Source organism: Geospiza fortis, unplaced genomic scaffold (genome assembly GCF_000277835.1).
Source record: "Geospiza fortis unplaced genomic scaffold, GeoFor_1.0 scaffold80, whole genome shotgun sequence".
Classification (NCBI taxonomy): Eukaryota; Metazoa; Chordata; class Aves; order Passeriformes; family Thraupidae; genus Geospiza; species Geospiza fortis.
This window is the reverse complement of record NW_005054551.1, coordinates 406,577-420,589: the sequence shown is the minus strand read 5'-3', so window position 1 is coordinate 420,589 and position 14,013 is coordinate 406,577. Positions and strand designations below refer to the sequence as shown.

General features: G+C 45.4%; 1 protein-coding gene across 1 annotated transcript in view; it reads right to left on the bottom strand.

Moving 5' to 3' along the window:
• Window positions 1-14,013, bottom strand: part of RFX2 (regulatory factor X2) — a 52,220-nt gene that overhangs the window by 36,513 nt on the left and 1,694 nt on the right. Inside the window, 4 exon segments of the mRNA XM_005429505.3 lie at window positions 2,806-2,880; window positions 7,417-7,693; window positions 10,374-10,453; window positions 11,923-12,012. Coding sequence (XP_005429562.1) covers window positions 2,806-2,880; window positions 7,417-7,693; window positions 10,374-10,453; window positions 11,923-12,012 — 522 coding nt within the window.

Here is a 14,013-nt window from a genome sequence, read left to right as displayed (position 1 = left end):
CTATGTTAATTTTGGCCCATCCCCTATGTTTAAGAGATTATTGCTTAAGATCCTTTCAAATTTTTAAAGCAGGTATTTTATTAATCCTGTGGAAGATACTGAACATGCATCAGCTATTTATCCCCTAAATCTTAATCCTTAAACCTTAAAAAAAAGTAAAAGTTGTGTATTGCTATGGAAAATCCAGATACAGATAAACCTTCTCATTTAAATTTGATCCTGGGCATTTTTATTCTAATCTCTGATATTTCTAGAAGATTCCCTTCATCTCCCAGCTTCCTTTTCCTGCAAATGTCTTTTTATATTCCCTCAAACACTGCAGAGTTTCACAATATGAACTCCCACTATTGAATTAGAAATTTATTATGAAGAACACAAAAGAGCTTAAAACAGAGATCTGTCAGAATATAAATAATTTTCCAATCGTGATTTTTGTTCTTCCTGCACAACTAATAACATATTAGGCACTTAAAATGAGAAAATTAAAAACTCTTTTCATCTGAATCTCTTCTTCTGTTTGCTTTCTGAATTTTGTTCAGTTGTAACAATCAGATATTCCCCAGTTTATTTCTGTTTATGCCATGATCAGGTTCAATAAAATCATTCTACAGCCATATGCTGCTGTGGTTGTTATTGGCACTACAGGGGAACGTTTAATTTTCATTTCTACCTTAACTTTATTTCCATCTGACTGTTTGGAAAAAAAAAAAACATTGACAAAAACCTTATCCTGGTTCGATCCAAGGGTGGAAAAAGCCACTCATGGGGCTGGCTGAGAAAATAAAAACCTTTTTTTTTTTTTTTTTTTTTGAAGGTGCAGGTTTGGAGATGTTTCCTTGTGGCCACTTCTATGAAATATAAAAAAGAAACTATTTGTGGGTCATATTTAAGGTGTTTTTAGCTGGGAGCATGAGCAGTAGAGCATCCAAGGCTGGGTGGGACAGAGCTCTGAGCATCTCTGGAGCATTCAAGCCTGGGTTGGACAGAGCTCTGAGCAACCCTGGAGCATCCAAGGCTGGGTAGGACAGAGCTCTGAGCACCCTGCTCTGGTGGAAGGTGTCCCTGCCCATGCCAGGAGGTTGGAATAAAGTGAGAACGACCTTTAAGGTCCTTTCCAACCTGAACCATCCTGGTCCAGCTTCCTGCTCCCATCAGGGTGCCCTTCCATGGGCTCAGGTCCCTCACTGCAGCCCGGTGCCTCACTCAGAGGAGCCCTAAAAGAACCTCCCTGGGCAATGGCACTGCAGCTCCTCCAGCTCTGGAACTGCCTCACCTGGTTCCCCAGTGTGCTGTGTCTCCTTCAGGCACTGCTCATCCCCCTTTTTAGTCCCACATGTCCCCAGATGCCTCCCTGAGCAGGAAATTGGGGACAGCAAGGACCTGGAGGGTTCCTCAGCCCAGGAGCTGCACCTTGTGCCTGGAGCTGCACCTGCAGAGGGACCAGCTGGGGCTGGATGTGTCACTCATGCTCAGGAAGGAGTTTGTTTGCTCCAGAGGTTGTAAGAGCACTCAAACCATGGGCCAGACCATGAACCAGGACCTAGAACCAGGGACATCAAGTTCTGCACTTCCACCCTGCAAGACCAGGGTGGGGAAGGTCTGATCAGGGGCTGGATGAGGCCCCCACTCCATCCTGCACAGCTTGTGGTCAGTAAAATCTCTTTTCTACCTTTTGCTCTCTTTCCTCTGCCCTTTTCCTGATTTCTTTTCAAACTTTGTCCTCAATGAACAAGAAAAATCCTGCAGAGCAACACAATCCTTGTGCAGCACTTGAGGAGTGCCCAGCCTGGGGTGGGAGGGATGCTCAGAACAGGAACTGCCTGATCCTGCAGGTTTGTGTTTCCCCAGCTACAACCAGAAACCTTCACTCTCCCCCAGCTGAAATAAAGTTTGAGCTCCCCCAGGAGCCCTGGCCTGGAGCTTGAAATCAGAATAAAGAATCACACTGGTTTAAAGTTCTTTTTGTTGTCTTAGAGTATTTATCTAGGGTGAAAAAGCCAAATGTTTTTACTTTTTGTCCTAAGAATGACAACAAACCAGCCCCCAAACCCAGAGAAAACCTGTTAGAGCAGAGAAACACCACTTTGTGCATGGGATTTATGGGTGCAGGACATGCTTGAGCTTCATCCAAACACAGGGAAAACAAACTCCAGGGACACCAACATGACCTGGATCAACCCAAATCTCACCCAAGCATGTGCTCAACCCTCAGTGTTCCTGCATGGGAGCCACAAATCAGGATGCAAAGGCCCAGCAGAACAGTGGGAATATCACACAAAGCAGGGAAATCCTTGGCACAGTGAGAGAGAGGCCCAGCACATGGATTTAGCACAGCATTGTGACAGGAATGGGCTTCCTGAGGCACAGAGAGAGGGGAAAAAAAGGCATTCAGAGGCTTTTGGTGTGTGCTGGCTGAGGGCGATCTGTCACAATTCACACCAAGCCATGCCTCTGCATTTACAAGTAATTTTCCAGCCACTTTCCAGTTTCAGTTGCAGTGAAAGGAAAAAGAACTTCCTCCAATGTGTTTATCTGATTGCCAGCAATTTTCATTGCAAGGCAGACCAAATAAATAAACACATATTTATATTTATTATAAATAAATAACAGACTCCTGAGCATCTCAGCAGCAAACATTATCACACGGCACTTTTTGCAGCCTATTTTTCCTTGGGAATGGGCTGCTTTGGGCAGCACAGGTCAATCACAGGCTGCTTTTGAGTGCCTCATGCTGTTGAATACACCAAAGAAATAATTCTCCTACCAAAGGAGGGGAAAAGGTTGTAAATTCTGATTGTAACTTACATGGCTGTTGAGCAAACTGCTTTTGTGTGATGTAATCCCTTCATTTTTTTGTAGGTTTTCAATCGCCATTTCAAGCTAAAGAAAAACGTGCACAGGAGAGAGAGAGAAAACAAAAAAAAAAGGAAAAAGAAAGGAAATCAGATAGTTAGCAACAGCCAGGATTATTGTTTCTTTATTAATATTTGAATGATTAATGCTTTATATCAACAAGCTGGTGAAAAAGAGGCAAACAGATGTGGATGGAGCTGCAGAGGCGTTACTGGGACATGCAAATGGACACACAGCAGGGATCCCCACAGGGGTGACAAAGCAAGGCCAGGGGGGGTTTATCTTCCACTAAAAGCACTGCCTATTTATATAAAAAAAAGCAATTTTCCTCCTCTTTTTCCCTTCCGGCTGAGAGCAAACCATCACCAGGCAGATGCACTGCAGAGATTGGCTGCAGAGTTGTATTCAGGCTTTCCAATGAGAGCTGGCAATAATGACTTGGTCACCTCTTAATATTTCGTCAGAAAAACCTAAAAAATTAACTAAAACTGGTGTGCAAGGAGAGTGCATGAACTGGAATGGTCAGAGATTGGCTGTAGAGTTGTACTCAGGCTTTCCAAGGAGAGCTGGCAGTAATGACTTGGTCACCTCTTCATATTTTGTCAAAAAAACCCCCAAAAATTAACTAAAACTGGTGTGCAAGGAGAGTGCATGAACTGGAATGGTCAGAGATTGGCTGCAGAGTTGGACCCAGGCTTTTAGAGGACAGCTGGCAATAATGACTTGGTTACTGTCACTGCTTCATATTTTGTCAAAAAACCTAAAAAATTAACTAAACTGGTGTGCAAGGAGAGTGCATGAACAGGAATGGGTGAGGGCTCTGCTGCTGAGAGCTGCAAAGGGAAGAGCCAGATTTCAGTTGGGTGATTTCTCCCCCAGAAGCCAGGCTGGAACATTTGGTGCTGCCTGTTCTGCTTTCTATTGATCTCAGAGCAGCCAAGGTGAGACCTCCTGGCTCCTGAGGAGCCCCTCACCCCCTGGCTGCCTCCTGCTCCCCTTCAGCCCAGCTGTGGCTGCTGCCTTGTGCCTCAAGCCTCTCCTGAACCCTTCTTGTCTTCTCCATTCTGCTGCTGGGGCAGAACCTGGGCTCCTTGAGCAGATGGCTGCTGGTCCCAAAGCTCCAGTGCTCCTCTACAGGGAAAAAAAAACCCCTCAAACCTCCCCAAACCCCACATTAGAGCCTGGCAGGAGCAGAACCTGTTTGTCCCCAGCAGACGTTCCCAAACCCCATTTGGGGTGTCCCAAACCCCCTTAGCTGTGCCCAGGCAGGACAAAGAAACAGAACCTGCAGCCAGAGCTCTGCTCTGTCCTCATTTCACACCTTGTGGGCACACCCACAAAACATCTGCAGATGATGTGTCCGTGGCCTCCTGCCTGCCCTGACTCACCCCACAGCGGAGATCAGGGCTGAGATAAACCCAGCCCTTCACACAGCCAGGCTCTGTCACAGCAGGGTGGCACAGCAGAGATCAGACCCAGCTTCTGAGGTGACATCCAGCAACCACACCCAGGTGTGAAGGTGGCACCACCTCCAGCACACTCCCTTGGCTCCCACCCCAAAGTGGAACCATTTCTGGAGGGGCTCTCCCCCAATTCAGGCTCAGATTAGTGGGGTCTCGCTGCCCCACATCTCCCCCAATTCAGGCTCAGATTAGTGGGGTCTCACTGCCCCACACCTCCCCCAATTCAGGCTCAGATTAGTGGGGTCTCACTGCCCCACACCTCTCCCATTTCAGGCTCAGATTAGTGGGGTCTCACTGCCCCACACTGTGATGGACCATGAGGAAGCACAGCCTGAGTGCTGACACAGCCTTTAGGAAATGACTCAGAGGCAGAGGGAGACCCAATTTCCTTCCTCTGCCTGCTCAGGGGCTGTTTGAGCAGCAGCTCTGAGGCAAGCCCAGAGATTCTGCCTGGCTTTTGCTGTTGGCAGGTGTCCCATCCAAAAGGACACCTTACATCTGCAATAAAAACTGTCACAGGGGAAAGACCAAAAGCTCTTGAGCAGCTCTGCAGGAAGGTGAAGAGCTCTGAGGGCCCACTTGTGGGAGGTCTCAAGGATTTCCTCTCTTGGTCCAGACTAATTTAGGTGAAGATTAATAGTGCAGTGTTGGCACAGACATTGAATGTTCCCTGTGCTGTTTCAGCCCATCTGGTGGAGCAGAACACTGGTGTTCCAGCACAGAGGGAAGGTTTCCTAAGAGGTTTCTTGAAGTATCTGAAGATTTTTCTTTAGTGCACACACAAATTATACCAACCATTTCTCAGCCTCCTGAGGACCACTGCTAATCCTGAAGTATCCCAATGTTTTATTTTCCTCTGGAGGTGCCTTCCTTGCCCTCAACACCTCCAATCCCTCTCCTTCCCCACCACTGACCACTCAGATGTCCATCCTCAAGGTCAGGGCAAAAACCCTTTGGCTTCCCTGGCTCTGCTTTCCTTTCCTCCCACACAGCTCCCAGTCCTGCCCCAATCTGGCCTCTTTAACACCAGCCTTTCCCAGTCTCTCTTTAGGCTGGACATTAAAACAGAAAATAAAATTCCAGCCCATGGATTTGATTCAATCCCTGCTGTCCTTAAGCCACCCATCCCTCCTGGTGGCTGCCCCTGGATCCCTGGCAGTGCCCAAGGCCAGGCTGGACAGGGTTGGAGCACCTGGGACAGTGGGAGGTGTCCCTGCCATGGCAGGGCTGGCACTGGATGGGCTTTGAGGTCCCAAACCAAATGACTCCAGATTTAATTCCAAGCAGTCCAGGCTCTGCTCCAGCCCCCTCTGACCCTGGTCTGAGCTGGAAGGACTGACAGCCACACACAGACACAGCCCTGGAGTGCCTGCCAGGCTCTTTCCCACCTTTTCCAGCCCTTCCTCAGCTGTTTTGTGCTAAAATACCTTCATAAATCTCATTTGTACATGCAACAGAGTGAATTTATCTCAGATGTATTTCCATCAAGGTCACTTTCTAAATCTCTTTTTTTTTTTGTTTTGCTGAACAGCCTTATCTCATGTAATAACCATCAACTAAATCCATTCATGGGATATTTCTACTGGCATATTTTCCACTTGGGCTTTTATATTGTGCTCATCACCATGGAAATTACAAAAACCCCAAACAACAACAACATAAAAAAAAATCCCCCAAAAATCCAAAAGTAAAGTTGTGCAGTTTTGCAAGATGCAGTCCCACACAGGTGATGCTTCCAAATAATAACTTTGAGCAAAAACCAAATGGTCCAGTGCTAATTTTTAACTATGAACAGTTAAAATACACACACACACAATTCTCACCCAAGAAAAGAACCTCAGCATCTGTCATTTGCTCTTCCACCCAAACCAAGGACTTTTCCCCTATGCCTACCCAAGGCAGAGCACAGGATCAAAGCAACCTTTCAAGGCACAAAGATTCAAAAAACATAAAATCTATATTCAAAAACTCAGTGGGAAAAGAAAGAACAACTTAACAGGCCAGATTTACATTAGTTCTCGGCAGCAACAGCTCCTGTTTTTCTCCCTAGTGATGCTGCTCACATTTTAAATTCTGGCTACATACCCTGAATTACACCTACATTAGTATTTATATTTATATATGAATGCATAAACACACAGAAGTATGCAGAGGGAGGTGAGCAGTCCCAGGAAATGAGCTACAAGCACTCCTGGCAGCTGCTCAGGGCTGGGAGATTCCCAAATCAAAGCCCTTACAGCAAAAAGGCTGTTTTGGGTGAAGAGCTGGAACCCTCAGTCCCACCCAGCTGTGCTCCAGCACCTGCCACCTCAGCTGGCAGCTGGAGGGACACACTCCAAAGAAAGAAATCAGAACTTTAAACCATTTCTGTTTGATCAATATCACCCCTAAAAGACATTTTCTAAACATATGGCAAGGGCAGAATACACAATGGTGTAGGAGATATATACACAAAGGCTTTTTGATCACTGAGCACTCAGCATGATCAGCTTGGACATAACTTATGTTCACACCTTCATCATTCCTCAGCTGTCTCTTAATCCAACAGAGACTCAAGAGCAAGACCGAATTAACCTCTTGTTAATTTGTTAATTAATCCCATTTTCTCCATTTCCAAATGAAATTAATAATAATTATCCAATGGGTTAAGGAAGAATTTCTCAGGTCTCTTCACAACTGAAGACATATTTCAGTATTTTGGGTAAGCATATGTGAGATGTCTGATTTAGTAGAAAATGTAAACAGAGACGAATTTACAGTAGAAGATGTAAACAGAGACAAATCATTAAAAATCAAAATATTTTGTTTGGGAGGGAAAAAACCCAAATCAAACGTAATCCTTTATTAATATTTGAATGATTAATACTTTCTTTTCTCTAATCTTCCCTAATGCTGATCATTTCAACGATCTGAGCGATAGGGACAATCCAAACTGAAAAATAAATGTATTACACCAGTGTCTATTCTCCCCCTTGCACTCATGGCAGGTTACAGACATAAACAACGATAATGCCAGGTCAGTTAAATTTTCTGAAGGCTTTTCAGTTCCCTTTGGAATCATTGCTGGCCCCCGAGCCGAGGTGCCTGCAGGGCTACATACCGTTGCTGGAGAGGAGCGTGAGGTGTGAGACAGAGAATGTCTAGAGTTCTCCAGCCCCCCATGAATGAGATAGGCTCCCGAGCCGGAGAGGATCTGACTTCCCCCAATGTCCATGGTGATGCCCACCATGTTGTGAGAGGGAATGGCTGTAGGAGAGGATGTCGCTGTAGTCACCTGAGCTCCTCCTCCTCCTCCTCCTCCCTGCGCTTCGAAATAGGGCGCGGCGCTGGCGGGGGCGTAAATCTGCGCCTCAGTGCTGTACGAGTAGGCAGCTCGTCTGTGCAGGGGACAAAAGAGAGGAGCTGGAAGAGGGAATCTGTGCTGGACAGCTTCTGAAAGCTGGATGAGTGTCAGGAAACCCCTGGTGTTAAAGGTTAGCCCTTGCGTTCGCCACTGAGATTATTCTTGTTAGCAACCACACAGGCATGGTAAGGTGGGAACAAGAAAGTCACACCACACCTCAAACATTCCTCAGCTGTCTTTAATCCACCAGAGACTAAAGAACAAGACTGAAATAACCTCTGTAATCTCATTTTGTCCATTTCCAAATAAAATTTTTCTTGTTCCCACCGTAAGATTATTTTTGTTTTTCGCAGCCCCATAGGCATGGGAAGGTGGGAACAAGACATATACCACACCTCTATCATTCCTCAGTTGTCTCTTAATCCAGCAGAGACTAAAGAGCAAGACTGAACTGGCTTCTGTGATCCCATTTCGTCCATTTCCAAATAAAACTTTTCCTGTTCCCACTGTAAGATTATAACCCTGTTGTGGGTGGCAACCCCGTAGGCACGGTAAAGTGGGAACAAGAAACACACCACACTTCCATCATCCCTCAGTTGTCTCTTAATCCAGCAGAGACTAAAGAGCAAGACCAAATTAACCTCCTGTTAATTTATTAATTAATCCCATTTTGTGTATTTCCAAATAAAATTTTTCCTGTTCCCACTGTAAGATTATTCTTGTTGCTCATAACACCATAAGCATGGGAAGGTGGGAACAAGACATATACCACACCTCCATCATTCCTCAGTTGTCTTTTAATCCAACAGAAACTAAAAAGCAAGACCAAATTAACCTCTGTAATCCCATTTTGTTCATTTCCAAATAAATTTTTTCCTGTAAGATTATATCCCTGTTGTGGGTGTCGACCCCATAGGCATGGTAAAGTGGGAACAAGAAAGCCACACCACACTTCCATCATTCCTCAATTGTCTTTAATCCAACAGAGACTAAATTAATCTCTGTAATCCCATTTTTTCCATTTCCAAATAAATTTTTTTTCTGTTCCTACTGTCCTTGCCCACATCAACAGATGCTGATACAAAATTATTTTAATTTCTTTTTTTAAGAAGGGTAAATTATCCGAATCAAAAATGAGTTAATTGTTTGAGCCAAATGACTTACAGAAAAGGAGAAGGAGGGTTTGTTATAGATAAATAATGTCATTGTTAGCTCTCCCAGTTAAGAGATAGATATTTTGTAGATGAGCCATGTGGCTGGCAGTCACAGGGACTCCCATTGCTGAAAACCTTTTCCTTATTCAAAAAATTATTTACAAAATTATTTTAAAAAAATTATTAAATTCCTTATTTTAAAAATTTCTTTGCTGCAATTTTTTGTTATGGTTTAATAAACCTTTGAAACTTTAAAAGTGAGCAGCTGTTTCTCACAGTGGGGATTGCCCTGTTGGAATGAGATCAATCAGCCCCACAGCACAAGCTCACAGTGAGGGCAGCTCCTTGTGAGGAACTGGGGTGGGGAAGGCCAAAAGGAGGCACAAAATGGGGCACAGCAGGCAGGAAGAAGAAGAAATTCTAAGAATGGAGAGGCCCTGGCACAGCTGTGGCTGCTCCATCCCTGGAAATGTCCAAGGCCAGGCTGGACAAGGCTTGGACCATCCAAGGCCAGGTTGGACAAGGCTGGGAGCATCCAAGGCCAGGTTGGATAAGGCTAGGAGCATCCAAGGCCAGGTTGGATAAGGCTAGGAGCATCCAAGGCCAGGTTGGATAAGGCTAGGAGCATCCAAGGCCAGGTTGGATAAGGCTAGGAGCATCCAAGGCCAGGTTGGATAAGGCTAGGAGCATCCAAGGCCAGGTTGGATAAGGCTAGGAGCATCCAAGGCCAGGTTGGATAAGGCTAGGAGCATCCAAGGCCAGGTTGGATAAGGCTAGGAGCATCCAAGGCCAGGTTGGATAAGGCTAGGAGCATCCAAGGCCAGGTTGGATAAGGCTAGGAGCATCCAAGGCCAGGTTGGATAAGGCTAGGAGCATCCAAGGCCAGGTTGGATAAGGCTAGGAGCATCCAAGGCCAGGTTGGATAAGGCTAGGAGCATCCAAGGCCAGGTTGGATAAGGCTAGGAGCATCCAAGGCCAGGTTGGATAAGGCTAGGAGCATCCAAGGCCAGGTTGGATAAGGCTAGGAGCATCCAAGGCCAGGTTGGATAAGGCTAGGAGCATCCAAGGCCAGGTTGGATAAGGCTAGGAGCATCCAAGGCCAGGTTGGATAAGGCTAGGAGCATCCAAGGCCAGGTTGGATAAGGCTAGGAGCATCCAAGGCCAGGTTGGATAAGGCTAGGAGCATCCAAGGCCAGGTTGGACGAGGCTTGGAGCAGCCTGGGATGGTGGAAGGTGTTGGGGAGTTGCAAGGAGACGGGATTGAAGGTCTTTTCCAACCCAAGCCATTCTGGGATTCCTTGACTCTATAAAATCTTCCAACAGCCCCTTTTTCCTCTGGAAGTTCCACTCCTAAAGCGGCCCATGGCACCACACAAAGTTGTCAGACAAATTTCATGACCAGGATTCCCTGGAGAACAACCCCTCTCTGAGGACAACACCTCCAGGGCTGGAAACCACCTCACACCCACCACAACACCTGAACAGCTCCTCCTCTTCCTCCTCCTGCTATGGTGGGGCTGGGGTGGAAGGAGGAGTGGGACAGCTCAGGGAGGTTCTTACATGGTTCCATTGGTGTAAACAGCTTCTCCTCCTTCCACATACTGCACCTGGGCTGGATAAACGTGCTGCACAGACTGCACCTGCAACAGGCACCAAGAGGTCAGGGATTGCTCAGGAACTGCTGGTTAAACTGCACAGCTCCAACCTTACCTTGACACTCAGGCTTTCTTTAAAAAAAACCAAACCAAACCAACCAAACAAAAAAAAAACCAACAAAAAAAACCCCAAAAAACAACAACAAAAAAACCCAAAACAAAACAAAAAAACCCCCAAAAAAACCCCAAACCAAACAAAAAAAATCCCAACCAACCAAACAAAAAAACCCAATAAAAAAGTAAAAAAAACCAAAACACCAAAAACACCAAAAAGACCACCACTGCCACCACCAAAAAACCACAAAAACAAAGAAAAAAACCCACTAAAACCAAATCACAAAAACAACAAAAAAACCCCACCCAACAAAAACAAAAACACCAAACCAAAGGAAAAAAAAACCCCAAAACCAAAAAAAAACCAAAAAACACCCAAAACTCCCCAAAAAACCCAAAACAAAACCAAACAAACCCCCCCAAAAAAACCAAACAAAAAAACCCCAAACAAACAAAAAACCAACAACAACAACAAAAAAAACCCCAAAAAACAAACAAAAAACCACCCTCCCTGCCCTCCCTCCCCTCCATGCTTAGGAATGCCAAAGAAAAGGAGGTTTTTATTTTCAAAGGTCAAGTTAAAATAGATAAATAAGTGGTTGCTCCATGAGAAGTGGAAACAATGGAGCTGGGTTTCCTCTGCACACGTGTCTGGGAGCTGACTAACAGGGCTGAGCTCATGCTGCAGCTTTTCCTTCAGAGGGGAGCCTGGCAGTGCCCAGCTGCACCCCAGCCCCTTTTTTGTTGCTCTGGGAGGGAAGGAGTTGCCCCCCTGAAATGGAGAAATCAATAAAAAAATCACTAAAGCAAAAAAAAAAAATTAGGAGGGTCAGAATTTTTTTTCCCCCCATGAAATGGAGAAACCAAATAAAAAAATCACTAAAGGAAAAAAATTAAGAGGATCAGACTTGCTGTTCACATGGAGCAGCACCACATATCCCTGGTTTCTTAGGAAACAAGCCCTGGAAAAGGCAAAGTTCAAATAAATAAAAACACTTGCATGGCTCTCTGGCACCAAATCTTCCTATGGAGCCACATGCAGGCAGTAAATTTGTTTAATTAAAAAAAAAACCCAAACATTTTGCCTCTAAAAACATCTTTACCAAAGGATTTCATTTTAATTTAACTTTGATTTAATAAATGCTTTTAAATTTAAGTTGAAAGCATCCATCAAATCTTCAAATACATGAAAGACAACTGCTACAGCAAAGGTTTTTCCTAAACTTCAAACATCTTGAGAATTTCTTTTGTCATCAGTCTAAGAAAGGAGGAGAGAGCTGGAGAGAAAGTGATGCCAGCTCTGTGACTGCCCACAAGTCTTTAATTAAGATTTTTCTAGATGTGGCAGAGTTGCAGAAGTGGGACTGGGGACCTGTCTGGGTGTCCCCAGGGTTCATTACCTGCTGTGGAACCTGCTGCACTCTGGGAACAGAGATTTGCTGCATCTGTGCCCCTTTGGGAGCAGAGCCTGTGGCCTGGACCAAAACCCTCTGCAAGGAGAAGACACAGGAAGAGAAAATTTCAGTCCATGACACAGCTGAGCCAGGTGTTCTTTTCCCAAATGTCAAAGCCAGCCTGCCTGTGACACCAGCAGCACCCTGTGATCAGTGTCCCCATGGTCCCCACCCTCCCCCTGGGGTGCACCAGCCTGAGCTCAGCCCCTTGAATTTGGGCAGATTTCTGCCAGGAATCATCTCCAAACCTCCAGGAAAGGAAGCAGCTCATTGATAAGCACAGCCCCCTGAATTTGGGCAAATTTCTGCCAGGAATCATCTCCAAACCTCCAGGAAAGGATGTAGCAGTCAATTGATCAGCTCAGCCCCCTGAATTTGGGCAAATTTCTGCCAGGAATTATCTCCAAACCTCTATGGAAGGATGTAGCAGTTCATTGATCAGCTCAGCCCCCTGAATTTGGGCAAATTTCTGCCAGGAATCATCTCCAAACCTCCAGGAAAGGAAGCAGCAGTTCATTGATAAACTCAGCACAGCTGAACAAGGATCACTCCTCACACATCCACATTTGGCTGCAAAGTTCCTTCTCTTAGAGCTGCTAAACCCAACCAAACTCTGCCTCCTGCAGCAAGAAATCCCCCCCAGCTCCTGCCAGCACCAAATTCAGGGGGTTCTGCTTCTGCCTGCTCTGCCACCAAGGGCACAGGGACATTTCATGGTGCTGGTGGCTCTGTCACCTCCATCATCCCCTGTCTTACACTCCATTTTCAGCCTGGGGTTGTCAGCACATCTCAGAGTGCTCAGCACCTTCAGATGCAGCAAAACAAACGTGGGGATGTGGTGGATGGAGAGAAAGGATTCAGTGGGAACACAGCCAAGCATCTCCATGGCCTCTTCAACATTCTCCAAGGAGACACATCCTTTAAAAACACCCAGGAGATTGGGCCTGTGCTGGAAAATCCCAGGAAAAATCCTGGCAGAGAGAATTATGTCTCTCTTTGTTCTGAGAATGCAAACACCACATGGGCCAACAGAACAAAGAGCCAGAAAACAACCCCAGAAGCAAGCTTGAGAATGACTGGCTACCTGGATATTTATGATGGATAAATAAATTCCATGGATAACTACCATGGATATTTATGATGGATAACCATTATAAATAATTGCCATGGATAACTACCATGGATATTTATGATTTTTAGCCTTCTCAGCATATCCATGTAACAACCAGAAATCCAATTCTAGCAGAATTCCAGGTTTATGACAATTGCCCAGATCTCCAGGCAGCTGCTCCAAGCTGCATTCCCTGGAGATGCTGCACTTATTTCAGCCATCACCTGGCCTGTTTTCCCTCACCAGTGCAGGCTGGGGACATCACAAGCCCTTTTTGAAATCAGACCTTGGCAGCGCCACCTACAGCAAAGACTCTTTCCTTTCTCTGTCACAGCCATATTTTATGAAAAATCCTTTTGCTAGAATCTTTTCTCCTGAGAAGCTGAGAGGCCTCAGAAACAAAATGTAAACAATTATTATCTGCTGCTGTGGAATGCAACAGGTGCATCTTTGATTGGTCTCATGTGGTTGTTTTTAATTAATGGCCAATCACAGTCCAGCTGTCTCGGACTCTCTGGTCAGTCACAAGATTTTATTATCATTCCATTCCATTCCATTCCATTCCATTCCATTCCATTCCATTCCATTCCATTCCATTCCATTCCTTTCCTTTTTAGCCTTCTGCTAAACTCCTTTCTTCTATTCTTTAGTATAGTTTTAATATATCATTTTCTTTTAATATCATATGTATCATTAAATAATAAATCAGCCTTCTGAAACATAGAGTCAAGATTCTCATCTCTTCCTGTGAACACCACCACATTTTTCCTCCTTTTTGCCTATTTTCTGGCACTGCTTTTGCAAGATGCCACATCCCTGGCCCTGTGCTCTGCTATCACCTTCCAGACAAGATAAGGAATCATCCCCACCTGGAAGGTGAGGCCACCCTGCTCAAACCCAAAGGGGCACCAGTGCTCCACAAGGGC